This window comes from Coenobita brevimanus, chromosome 110, assembly GCF_032717465.1.
Source record: "Coenobita brevimanus isolate Jiangsu-jjx chromosome 110, ASM3271746v2, whole genome shotgun sequence".
Lineage (NCBI taxonomy): Eukaryota > Metazoa > Arthropoda > Malacostraca > Decapoda > Coenobitidae > Coenobita > Coenobita brevimanus.
In genome coordinates this window covers 33,044,469-33,057,594 of record NC_137063.1, presented here as the reverse complement: position 1 = coordinate 33,057,594, position 13,126 = coordinate 33,044,469, and the positions used below count along the sequence as shown (strand labels likewise).

General features: G+C 43.3%; 1 protein-coding gene across 1 annotated transcript in view; it reads right to left on the bottom strand.

The window, feature by feature from the left end:
- The window catches only part of Ack (activated Cdc42 kinase), a 438,035-nt gene that overhangs the window by 259,834 nt on the left and 165,075 nt on the right, over positions 1-13,126 (bottom strand). The window contains exons 6-7 of the mRNA XM_080286247.1: positions 2,477-2,589; positions 1,426-1,564 (exon numbers count right to left, since the gene is read on the bottom strand). Coding sequence (XP_080142373.1) covers positions 1,426-1,564; positions 2,477-2,589 — 252 coding nt within the window. The remainder of the gene's footprint in view (positions 1-1,425; positions 1,565-2,476; positions 2,590-13,126) is intronic.

The following is a 13,126-nucleotide window of genomic DNA, read 5'->3' as shown; positions in this document are numbered from 1 at the left end:
TATTAATGATAACAGATTCTTGCTGATGCATTAACTCCTAGATGGCACAACGGATTTTAAGCTTAATACAACAAGACTGGCCTAAGTACCAGTTATGAATAGCAATGCGTTTATGCAAGCTAGGAGCTGCAAGTGAAATAAGCTCAATGAAGAAATGAAACACGAGTTTACATTACATTAAGCTCAAAGAAAAAGAACTATTAAATTCACTGATTACAAATGAATAAATTTACATTACATTTCAAAGTGAATTCAAATGAGATCGCACTCACTCGCTCACTCTGAAGCTAAACTCTTAAAACTAGGAAAATACGAAAAGAAATACTGGTCAAAGAGTGGACTAAGCGGATGACTGGGCGTCGTTACTGGAAGGACACTGTACTCGCTGTCTCTCGCCTATCACACTATATGGAAATTCAGGAACGGCGGCACTACACGCTCTGGCCCAACCTGCTTTCGTGGCGCTCAAACCTCGACTGACTAAATCGTGGGAGAGGGAAGTGTTGTGGCTGCATTACCAACGGCTAGAATGAGCAAAACATGCCCACAACAAATCACTCAGCGGAAGCGCTAATGTCTTGCACAAAGACGATCACTTATGACAGTGAAAAATTGCTCTGAAAACACTCCCGACCAGGTGAGCGGTTAACTGAATGATAAACACTGGGATTCTACTAGAGTTCGCGGTTTCCCACTAAATTTAATGTCACGAGCCGACACGTGACAGTCAGTCAAGAATGAGCACCTGATCACCCTCACCTTAAATGTCTGAGCTTAGCAGCTTATAGGCTTTCTATTTTATGAAGGCAGTTTGGGTGGGGCCACCTAAGACCTCACACCACTAGCTCAGTTGCCACATCACCGCCGCCACATGTCTAATTACTCCTGCTCCCCTCTCTCTCTCTCTCTCTCCTATTTTAAGTTAGTAACTACTTATAAATGAATTTTAAATACTCTGCATACATGTAATTAAAGAAAAGCTATAATACAGTATAAATTCCATAAGACCTGTCAGCGTTGCTTTTGCAACATTGTCAAGTGCAGTGACACAAGAGGTGTGCGGGTCATACTCGGTCAGTCTCCCGCCATGGAAGCTTGCCCATCAAAAGTCAAAACAAGAGAAAGGAAAATAAAGAATATAAAATCAGAAGCAGTTAATATAAATACTAATATGAGAGAGAGAGAGAGAGAGAGAGAGAGAGAAGCACGTGTGTGGCGGTGATGTGGCAACACAACTAGAGGTGTGAGGTCTTAGGAGGCCCCACCCAAACTGCCTTCATAAAATAGAAAACCTATAGCCCTGGGTCCCTATGCCCTGGCTCAAGATGGGGCAACATAGGAGCTGATGATAGATGGATGGATGAAGAGGTCACCACAGTGAAGGGGTTACGGGTACCAGTGTCAAAGGAGGGGTGGGCAACTGACCTGAGGCATGAGAGAAGTGCTTGGTCTTGAGGCTCTCTGGGGCACACCAAGGGAACGGCACCTTCTTCTGCTCTGTCATTATGTAACAGTCCTCTTGCTGGGGCAGTGCACGCATCAGCCCAAAGTCACCAATCTTCAACTAAAGGGCAGGTTATAGATGATATTGTTTATTCCCCTCAATTCTTTAATTAGAAGGTGCAAGCTAAATTTCTTTATTTATTCATTTATTTATTTATCAGTCCTTAATTATTTGCTTAAGTTTGGAGGTTGTGTGGGGTGATAATTTTAGGCTCCATCTTCAGCTAGGAGACAGGATGTGATAAGTGATTATTTTGTTCCTAAGGTAATAAGAATAAATATTTAAAATTGTTCCCAATGTAATCTGAATAAATATATATTAATTAATATTCTTTAGCTAAGCAATGGATACCGAAAGATTTTTTTTCAAGTCTCCAATCTTTATGAACCTAGCAGAGGCTGAGGGGTTGAATTTTTAAGTTCCCAATCTTTTACTGATTGTCAAAAATTATGAAGAGTGATGAGAGAGTTCCCAAGTAAGAAAGGGGTTAAGGAAAAGGATATCCAAGCCCTCCACTTTGAAGAGTCACTCCTGAAAAATACAGTGTGGAGACAGCAAATGCAAGACATCATCACGGAGAGGTGGGTTAAAGCTATTCACAGTTATGCTCCTGATGCATGAACTCAAATTATTGATTAAAATTTACCATAAAGGTGAAAAAAAAAAAAAAAAAAAAAAAAAAAAAAAAAAAAATTACCGACAATCCCACAATCAAGAGCCACAGTGTACACCAGCTGACCCCTGAACCTGGTGACATATTTTATAGCAGTTTCTTGCCACTTCCACATACTTTTATTATGTTTAAAGAAATCTTTCAAACTTGGTGAGCTAGATACTGTATAGCAATCATTAACCTATTCGTTGTGTAAGGCTTTTCTTAATATGAGAAAATCATATAAAGGTACCAAAAATAAACTGAATCAGTACATCACTGGAGCAAAGGGGCTAACTTCGTTGACTGGTTTTACTCACAGTATCAACAGAAGCCATGAGGACATTTCTAGCGGCCAGATCACGGTGGATGAAGCGTCGGCCCTCCAGATACCGCATTCCATTGGCAATCTGCACTGAGTAGTTGCACAGAGCTGGGACAGAGAAGGGCTAGTTAGGCCACTACAAGTCTATTAACCTCTACATTACTGATTTCCACTTATGTATACTCTCACATACATAAATAAAGTTCAGCTGAGAAACTGTATTCGCTCATGTATACGGGCATATACATGAGATACATAGGGACATACAAGGGGGCTTAATACTCGGTTTGGGCTGAAATAATGATGGCACGTGGCAACTAGTTATGACGTCATGCACCCTTGTCATGGCTCTGTCATGTGTCACAGATTTATGCCAATGAGCTAATTTTGTTTGGGGGTATATTGCAAAATACTGTATATATTTTGATTTCGTTACATATATGTGCCTATATAATGTGATAATATACAGAACAAATGTGACTGTTGGTATCAGAGCTCATGGTTGCCTAGCAACGAGTTTGGCCTTGCTGTACCCGCGGGTGGGAGAAGGGAGGGAGGGAAACACGTGCTTACAGGATAGTTTACCCCAAATCTTCGTGACAGGAGGTATACTGGATTATACTGATAGTGAAAGTGATGTGGAAATGGAATGGGATAGTGAACTGGAGCGGTCAGATGACTCAGACAAAGATTATATGCCTGAGAATGACAGTGCAGTGAGCAGTGATGAGGAAAGTCACACTTCCGACATTAGTTAAACTGTCATCATCATCACTACCAGGCCTTGCTACACCAGGATTCATACTTATGGCGGATCCCTTTGCAGATCAACGACCCAGACCTTTGCTTAATGTTATTGATGACTTTCCCGATGTGCATCCAGCCATTACTGATTATCATCAAGTACATGCAATGTACTTAGAACTTTAGTGGAAAAGTTTCTGGAGAGGGGAAAGAAGTTGTATGCGGCTTTCATGGATTTGGAGAAAGCATATGACAGGGTGGATAGACAAGGATTGTGGAAAGTGTTAAGAATATATGGAGTAGATGGGAAGTTGTTGAATGCTGTGAAGAGTATGTACAATGGTGCGGAGGCTGCAGTGCGTGTGGATGGTGAACTAAGTGAATTTTTCTCTTTGAAAGTTGGGTTGAAACACAGATGTGTCATGTCTCCATGGTTGTTCAATCTGTACATGGATGGGGTAATAAAAGAGGTACAGGGTAGGGTAGTGGATGTTGGAGTGGCCCTGGTGAGAGAGGATAGTGTTTGGAAACTCCCTGTACTGTTGTTTGCAGATGATACTGTGTTGTTGAGTGAAGACGAAGGGGAGCTGCAAGGCTTGGTGGATGAGTTTGAGAGAGTGTGTAAGAAACGGAACCTAAAGGTGAATGTAGGGAAGAGTAAAGTGATGGTCTTTGAGAGAGGTGAAGTTAGTGAATGTACAGCGAGGTTGGATGGTGAGGAATTGGAAAATGTGAGTACGTTTAAGTATTTGGGTAGTGTGATGAGTAAGGATGGAGGTTTGGAGGGTGAAGTGCTTGAAAGGGTACAGCAGGGAAGAAAGGTTGCTGGTTCCTTGAAAGCAGTGATAAGAAACAGGGAAGTGAGCATGGAAGTGAAAAAGTTACTACATGACAGTATTGTGATACCAACTCTAACGTACGGAAGTGAAGCTTGGACACTGTTGGAAGGACACAAGTCAAGAGTGAGAGCAGTGGAAATGAGTTATTTAAGAGGAGCCTGTGGAGTCACGTGGAGAGACGGGCTGACGAATGAGGATATAAAGGAGCGTTGTGGTGTGGATGTGGATGTGATAGGAAGCGTTATGAGGAACACACTGAGGTGGTTTGGCCATGTGGAGAGGATGGAGGGTGAAAGACTGACGAAGAGAGTGTGTATCGGTACACGGCTAGCACTAAATATCGTGCCACCGCTAGCACCAATAAAATGTATCGTCGCACAGCTGGCCACCAATTTAATGTAGCCGTTATGGAGTAGCAGTTGACTACATATTAAGTGTTCTGTTGTGTAGTATAACTAGACCACCGTGTTGGATCGACGACACTGTCTGTAGTACACGTCAGCCACTCGCCGTTACTGCCCGACACTTCCCACCAAAGGTCCTCTGCCACGAGAAGGTGGAAGCTGGTCTGTTATTAAGTGGTAGCGTAAGGTGACAGAAATGAGCAGATTAAATCTCTCTTTATTGGGCACAGAATAATACAACTGCGACCCGAGAGATATGTAGGAGCGACACCACCTCCCTTTATAACTGTAAAGCGATCTCTCTGACGCTGTACAGTCACCGAGCCGGACAAGGGCGCGGTGCTTAGGTCAGCTAAAAAGTGAGGTGCCGAGCATTACATATACTCTGGGCTTATGCAAAAAGTAGAGATAAATGACAACTCTACTAGCACATTATACACCTCTATAAAATGGTATTAAGTACATTCACACATATACCAACATAATAAATGGTTCCCCAGGACTTTACACTTACGCACTTATTCAGATATCTTTTCACTTCTCCTAGCCTTCTTTTTATAATTGAAACAGGGTGGCCCTTGTGGTCTGCCATCCACCTTCTTCCTATACCACAGCTAACAGCAAAATGATATTTGGTTGTTCATCATTCACACTTCATTACACACTGTTAATTATGACTAAACAGCTTTAAAAATTATTATGTAAAATGTGTGATACTACAACTTCTTATGGAAAAAGATGTTGACACCAGAACATCGCTCGGCCACACCATAGACGTCCTCGTCGACATTGTTGTCCTAACTACCGTGTAGCCTAACCAGAGTGTAGGGTAGCTAACTATTCAGGAACATCCAGTTGCAATCAGCGAGTACGGACATGTGGTCTCAGTGGGTTCCCTTGGCGCCTTAAATAGTAGCCTAAACCACAAACACAGGACAAGACCACAATAAGTAGAAGACCAACGCCAGACCATAATAAGAACGAGAAAGGTATGAAGGAAGATAAGACAGTACATAAGGCTCTAAATCAGTCCTGTTCAGGTGGGAGAGGAAGGTAAGCTCCTTTACTACATGAGACAGCCTGTTCACATTCAAGAAGAAACATTGAATGAAGGTAAAAAGGGTCGTAACTGGGATGAGAAGTTCACTGTCAAAGCTAGACGATGCTTGCTAGGCAGAACTGCTATCTCTCTACTGTGTAACTCACAAAAATCAGGTGCAACATAGTACCCCTTTACTGTAAGGAATTGATTCTGCGAGGCACAAATCACAGTTACATCCTCTGTCTCAGGAAAGTAATGCTGAGTCTAGTGGTTGGCTTATCTCTATTTCCCTAAATGGAACACATATACAATACACAGAAAGTATATTTATTTCAAGGGAATTCTGAGAAACCTTTATTTCCACTCATCAACTAACTAACGTGTGTTGATTCAAGTGTGTGTGTGTGTGGATTGCATGGACACTACCTAGATATGAAAGTCCAGGATGATGTTCCACATTCCACGTTCCACACTCCACCAAACTCCTCCAATCATGCACGACAGCCCTCTCGCTGTGGGAGTTAGCAGCACGCCAGGCAGTGACGCCACTCGACACACCACATACGATCGTGGCACCACATACGCCCGCTCTCGCTCTCCCTCGGCTCGCTGCGGCCGTCCGCGCCTCTGGAGTTGCCAGAAGTCGCTCGCTAGTTGACCCACTCCTCACCGCACTGACTTGAACTCCTTATCTCGCCTCTCACACACGAAAGCGAGATTCTTGCCAGTTTGCGCTTGAAGATGGAGATATCTCGCACACCACAGGGCGAGATAACTGCCAGTTTGTGCTTAAGATAGGAATCTCGCACTGGCAGAATAATGGGAGGAATTAATATTCACCACTCCAGTTTATCTGCTCCACTTAACTCACTAGTAATTAGTCCCCTTACAATAGTAGAGTAAGATTTTCTGTTTCACCTTCAGGAACGAGCGATTGCAAGGGTTACTGGTTCACAGCATAAAGCCCTTTAGCACGTATCATATCCCACCGCTGCCACCAATTTAATGTATCGGTACACGGCTAGCACTAAATATCGTGCCACCGCTAGCACCAATAAAATGTATCGTCGCACTGCTGGCCACCAATTTAATGTAGCCGTTATGGAGTAGCAGTTGACTACATATTAAGTGTTCTACTGTGTAGTATAACTAGACCACCGTGTTGGATCGACGACACTGTCTGTAGTACACGTCAGCCACTCGCCGTCACTGCCCAACACTTCCCACCAAAGGTCCTCTGCCACGAGAAGGTGGAAGCTGGTCTGTTATTAAGTGGTAGCATAAGGTGACAGAAATAAGCAGATTAAATCTCTCTTTATTGGGCACAGAATAATACAACTGCGACCCGAGAGATATGTAGGAGCGACACCACCTCCCTTTATAACTGTAAAGCGATCTCTCTGACGCTGTACAGTCACCGAGCCGGACAAGGGCGGGGTGCTTAGGTCAGCTAAAAAGTGAGGTGCCGAGCATTACATATACTCTGGGCTTATGCAAAAAGCAGAGATAAATGACAACTCTACTAGCACATTATACACCTCTATAAAATGGTATTAAGTACATTCACATATACCAACATAATAAATGGTTCCCCAGGACTTTACACTTACGCACTTATTCAGATATCTTTTCACTTCTCCTAACCTTCTTTTTATAATTGAAACAGGGTGGCCCTTGTGGTCTGCCATCCACCTTCTTCCTATACCACAGCTAACAGCGAAATGATATTGGGTTGTTCATCATTCACACTTCATTACACACTGTTAATTATGACTAAACAGCTTTAAAAATTATTATGTAAAATGTGTGATACTACAACTTCTTATGGAAAAAGATGTTGACACCAGAACAAGTGTATGTGAGTGAGGTGGAGGGGGGAAGAGGGAGGGGGAGGCCGAGGATGAGATGGAGGGATGGGGTGGAGAGGTATATGAGAGAGGGGGGTGTGAGTTGGGAACAGGGCAGTGAAATGGCGGGGGACAGGGCGACTTAGAGGCGATTTGTTTGTGGCCACCCCAAACGGGATTGAGGCGTCTGGCAATAGATAGATAGACATGCAATGAGTGCTTTGGACTGTTTTCAGCTGTTTGTTACCAATGATCTAGTCCTCACCTGTCACAGATTTATTTACTACATACCTCACCTACAGCCTACACTACTACAAGGTAAAGAATAACTATCTATCTATCTATTGCCAGACACCTTAATCCCGTAAGGGGTGACCACAAACAAATCTCGCTCTGTCCCACGCCAATTCACTGCTCTGTTCCCAGTTCACACACCCCCCTCTCTCATATATCTCTCCACTCCATCCCCCACCTCATCCTCTGCCTCCCCCTCCCTCTCCCTCCCTCCACCTCACTCACATACACTCTCCTCATCAGTCTCTCACTCTCCATCCTCTCCACATGAAAAAACCACATTAATGTGTTTCTCCTAACGCTTCCAATCACATCCACACCACACCACCCTTTCACTTCCTCATATGTCAGCCTGTCCCTCCATGTGACTCCACATGCTCCTCTCAAATAACTCATTTCCACAGCTCTCACTCTTGACTTCAGTCCCTTCAACAACGTCCAAGCTTCACTTCCATATCTTAGAGTTGGTATAACAATACTGTCGTGTAGTAGCTTTTTCACTTCCATTCTCACTTTCCTGTTTCTTATCACCCCTTTCAAGGAGCCAGCAACCTTTCTTCCCTGCTGAACCCTTTCAAGCACTTCACCCTCTAAACTTCCATCCTTCCTCATCACACTACTCAAGTACTTAAAAGCACTCACATATTCCATTTCCTCCCCATCTAATCTCACTGTACATTCACTAACTTCACTTCTTTCAAAGACCATAATTTTACTCTTCCCTACATTCACCTTTAGGTTCCGTTTCTTACACACCCTCCCAAACTCATCCACCAAGCCTAGCAGCTCCCCTTCGTCTTCATTTAACAACACGGTATCATCTGCAAACAACAGTACAGGGAGTTTTCAAACATTGCCCTCTCACTTGGGCCACTCCAACATCCACTGCCCTACCTTTTATCTCTTTTATAACCCCATCCATATACAGACTGAACAACCATGGAGACATGACATCCTTGTTTCAATCCAACCTTCAAATAGAAAAATTCACTCAGTTCACCATCCACACGCACTGCTGCCTTGGAACCCTCATACATACTCTTCACGGCATTCAACAACTTCCCATCTACTCCATATATTCTTAAAATTTTCCACAATCCTTCTCTAACCACCCTGTCATATGCTTTCTCCAAATCCATGAAGGCTGCATACAACTTCTTTCCCTTCTCTAGAAACTTTTCCATTAAGGATCTAAGAATGAATATATGATCTACATAACCTCTTCCCTTCCTAAAGCTTCCCTGTTCTTCTCCAACTAATTCCTCTGTTATTTTCCTTACTCTGTCAATCAGTAACCTACCATATTACACTAAGAAGGCAAATGCCCCTATGATTACCACACACTTCTTTTTCTCCTTTTCCTTTGGACAGGAGATCAATTATACCTGACTTCCAATCCTCCGGGACCCTACCTTCCAGGCCAATCTGCACATCATTCACATCCATTCTACTACTATCTCTCCCCCATAATTCAGCATTTCACCACACACTCCATCAATTCCTGGGGCTTTCCCCATTTTAACTTACTTCATTGTGTCCACAACTTCCATCCTACTGATTTCCTCTCTTCTCCCATCCCTCCTTCTCCCAGCCATTCCCCAGCCACTTATGCTTGCATTACTTTCATTCTCTATGTTCAACAATTCATTGAAGTGTTCCCTCCATCTGCTCACTTTTTCTCCCTTCACTAGTAACCTACCATTTTTATCTTTCACTCCCCAACTAACTTCTTTGGTACCCTGTCTGACTCTCTTTATCTCCTTCCAGAACATTTTCTTACATTCCATCCACATTACACTCAAATTCCTTCCAAATTTTTCCTCCACTCTCTTCTTACTCTCTCTCACTAATCTTTTCACCTCTCTCTTCCTCTCTACATATAACTCTCTCTTCCGTCTCTCAACTTCTTCCACGCCTGTTTCTCATCCACTCACTATATGCCTTCTTCGTTTGTGCCACAGCTTCTCTCACCTCTTCAGTCCACCATGCTGTTCCCTACATCCCCTTTTGTCTTCTCTTCACCCCACACACCATCTCACATGCTGAACAGACTTCTCCCATGAATATCATGCACACACCTTCCACGTCCCCCATCTGCTCCAATCTATACTTACCCAATCACTCCTCCACTTCCCTCTTATATTCTGCCTTTTTTCCATCCTCTTGTAACTTTTCTACCCTCCTTGTAAGAACTACTTCCTCCTGTCCTTCCCTTTTATTTCTCCATCTTGTTTGGACACTGATTCTGCCCACCACCAAGTGGTGGTCTGAAAGTCCACTCCCCCAACCTCTATATACTCTTGCATCCATCACACACCTTCTCATCCTTTCATCCACACACATATATTCAATCATTGCCTTCCTTTCATTCAGTTCACCGTCCACCCTTCTCATCACTCGCCATGTATACCTGTGGATCATTTTGTGCCTGAAGAGGGTATTAGCTATCACCAACCCCCTCCTGGCACAAATGTCCACTAAGGGACTGCCATTCTCATCCACCTCTGCAGTCACACCCCACTCGCCAACTCCATCCTCCTTCACATTCCCTAATTTCCCATTCATATCTCCAATCAAGAACACTCTCATTCCTTTCAAACTTTTCCAAGCAGGCTTCCACATTTGTCGAGAACTCTTCTTTCACTCTGCTTACACAATCTTTCGTTGGCGCATACACACACATAATCTCCCATATTTGTAGTCCAACTTTCACTCACCCACACAATCCCTGAGCCAACTGATCCATACTCTCTTATGTTTTTCTTCCATCTGTTACTCACAACAATACACACTCCTTTTTGCTCTCTCATTCTCACCTACTCCTGCACATATACCCCATCCATACTCACATTCTCACCTCTGTATTTAGTTTCAGTTTTTAATCCACATACATCCACTTTCGCGCGCTCAAGCACCTGTACAATCTCTCTCTCTTTCATCTCATCATTCGCATCCCTTACATTCCATGTAGCTATCCGTACCAAGTCCTTTGTTCAGTCCTTAGTCGTCATTTTTTGGTCAGTCCTGGTTCGAGGCTTCATGTTCGTATTATTAGTTAGTTGTTTTCCGGGGAGAGGCACTAACCCTCCGCCAACCCACTTGTTTTCACATAGGGAACACGTGTTGGTTGGTTATAAGGGTACCACCCAGCTTTGTAAATGATTTCTTGGTTTACAGGAAATCATTTGGCTTGCCACTCAATGTGGAGCTATCCCCAAAAACTGGGTATCACCACACCATGTGGGTGGATGAAGGGAGGCCCCACCTACCACAAATTGTAAATAATTACAAGCCTTTTCATTTATGTTCAGTACGTATATTTTGGTCCGTCCGGGTCCGAGGCGCTTTGTTCGCTTTTTTAGTTAGTTCTTTTTACGGGGTGGGGCACTAACCCACCACCAACCCTTTTAGTCGCCTCGTACGACAAGCAGGGATACTGGGGGAGTATTCTTGAACCCCCCTACCCCCAGGGATAGATAGATAGATAGACTACTACTACTACTACTGCTACTACTACTACTACAATTTGTTACATGTATCTCATGGTCAATATGTATTTGGGGAAAAAATAAAAACACATAAACCAAAAGGGATCAATGTAAGGATAAATAATACACTACCTCATGAACATGCAGAGTGAACGGGAAATTCGGTTAGAGAGGGGTGGGGTTGGTAACAAAGGGGTTAACTACATGACTCTACAAGATTTGTGGTCAGTGGGGATGCCCATCATTCACTCAATCAGTGCAGTGATACTCTATTTCAGGATAACTCTACACTGAGTGACAAGCCAAGTGATTTCTTGTACACCAAGAAACATTTCATAAGCTGGGTGGTAACCTTATAACCAACTAACACGTGTTCCTACATGTCAGCAAGTGGGATGGCGGAGGGGTAGTGCCCCTCCCCTGAAAACAGCTAGCTAAAAGGACAAACAAAATGCCTTAAACCAGGACAGACCAACAGGTGACGACCAAGGAGAGGACAAAGGACATGCTACGGATTGCAACGTGGAATGTAAGGGGAGCGAATGAAAAGAAGAAAGAGAGAGAGATTGTCCATGTGCTTAAGGATGCAAAACTGGACATATGTGGATTGACTGAGACTAAATGAAGAGGCGAGAGTATAAGAGAGTGGGAGTAAAGATGGAGTCTATGCGAGGAAGTAAGTGAGAATGAAAGGACAAAAGAGAGTGTATGTATTGCTGTGCACTAGAGATGGAAGGAGAATATGAGTACGGACTAGTTGGTTCAAGGGTTGTGTGGGCAAGACTGAAAGTAAGAATACAAACATTGACAACTGTGTGATTGTATGTGCCAATGCAAGTTTGTGCAAGCAAAGTGAAAGAAGAGTTCTGGGCAAATGTGGAAGTGTGCATGGAAAACTTTGAGAGGAATGAAAGAATGATTTTGACTGGAGATACGAATGAAAAAGTAGTGAATGTGAATGTGGATGGAGTAGCTGGTGGGTGGGTGAAGATGTGGATGAGAATGGCAGTGCTGTGGTAAACATTTGTGAGGGGAGGAGGTTGGTGATAGCCAATACTCTCTTTAGGCACAAAATGATCCACAAGTATACATGGCGAGTGATGAGAACAGTGGCGGTGAAATGAATGAACAAAAGGCAATGACTGATTACGTGTGTATGGATGACAGAATGAGAAAATATGTAATGGATGCAAGTGCATACAGAGGTTGGAGGAATGGATTTTTGGATCACCACTCGGTGGGGGTGAAGGTCAAGGTACAAATGCAATCGATGAACAGGATGAGGGAAGGACAGGACGAAGCAGTACATACAAGAGGGGAAAAGAGTTGCAAAGAGGATGGAAAAAAGGCAGAATATAAGAGGGAAGTGGAGAAGCAATTGGGTAAATTCGATCTGGACCAGATGGGATAGGTGGAAGGTGTGTGCAAGATATTCACAGAAGAAATCTGTGCTGCATGTGAGGTGTGTGGGGTGAAGCGAAGACAAAAAGGGTGCAAGGAACAGCATGGTGGAATGTAGAAGTGAGAGAAGCTGTGGTGCAAAAGAAAGCATATAGTGAGTGGATGGGAAGCAGAGACATGGAGGAAGTTGAGAAATGGAAGAGAGAGGTGTAAAGATTAGTAAAACAGAGTAAGAAGAGAGTGGATAAGGAATTTGGAAGAAATTTGAGTGTAAAATAAGGGAATGTAAGAAAATGTTCTGGAAGGAGGTAAAGAGAGTTAGACAAGGTGATAAAAAAGTTAGTTGGGGAGTGAAAAATAAAAATGGTAGACTGATAGTGAAGAAGGGAGAAAAAGTGAGCAGATGGAAAGAACACTTTAAGGTACTGTTAAACATAGAGAATAAAAGTAATGTGAGTATAAGTGGCTAGGGAAAGGTTGCAAGAAAGAGGGAGGTGAGATGGGAGGAAGAGATCAGGAGGATGGAAGTAACAGAAGCAAAGAAGAAAGCCAAAATCGGGAAAGCCCCAGGAATTGGTGGAGTGTG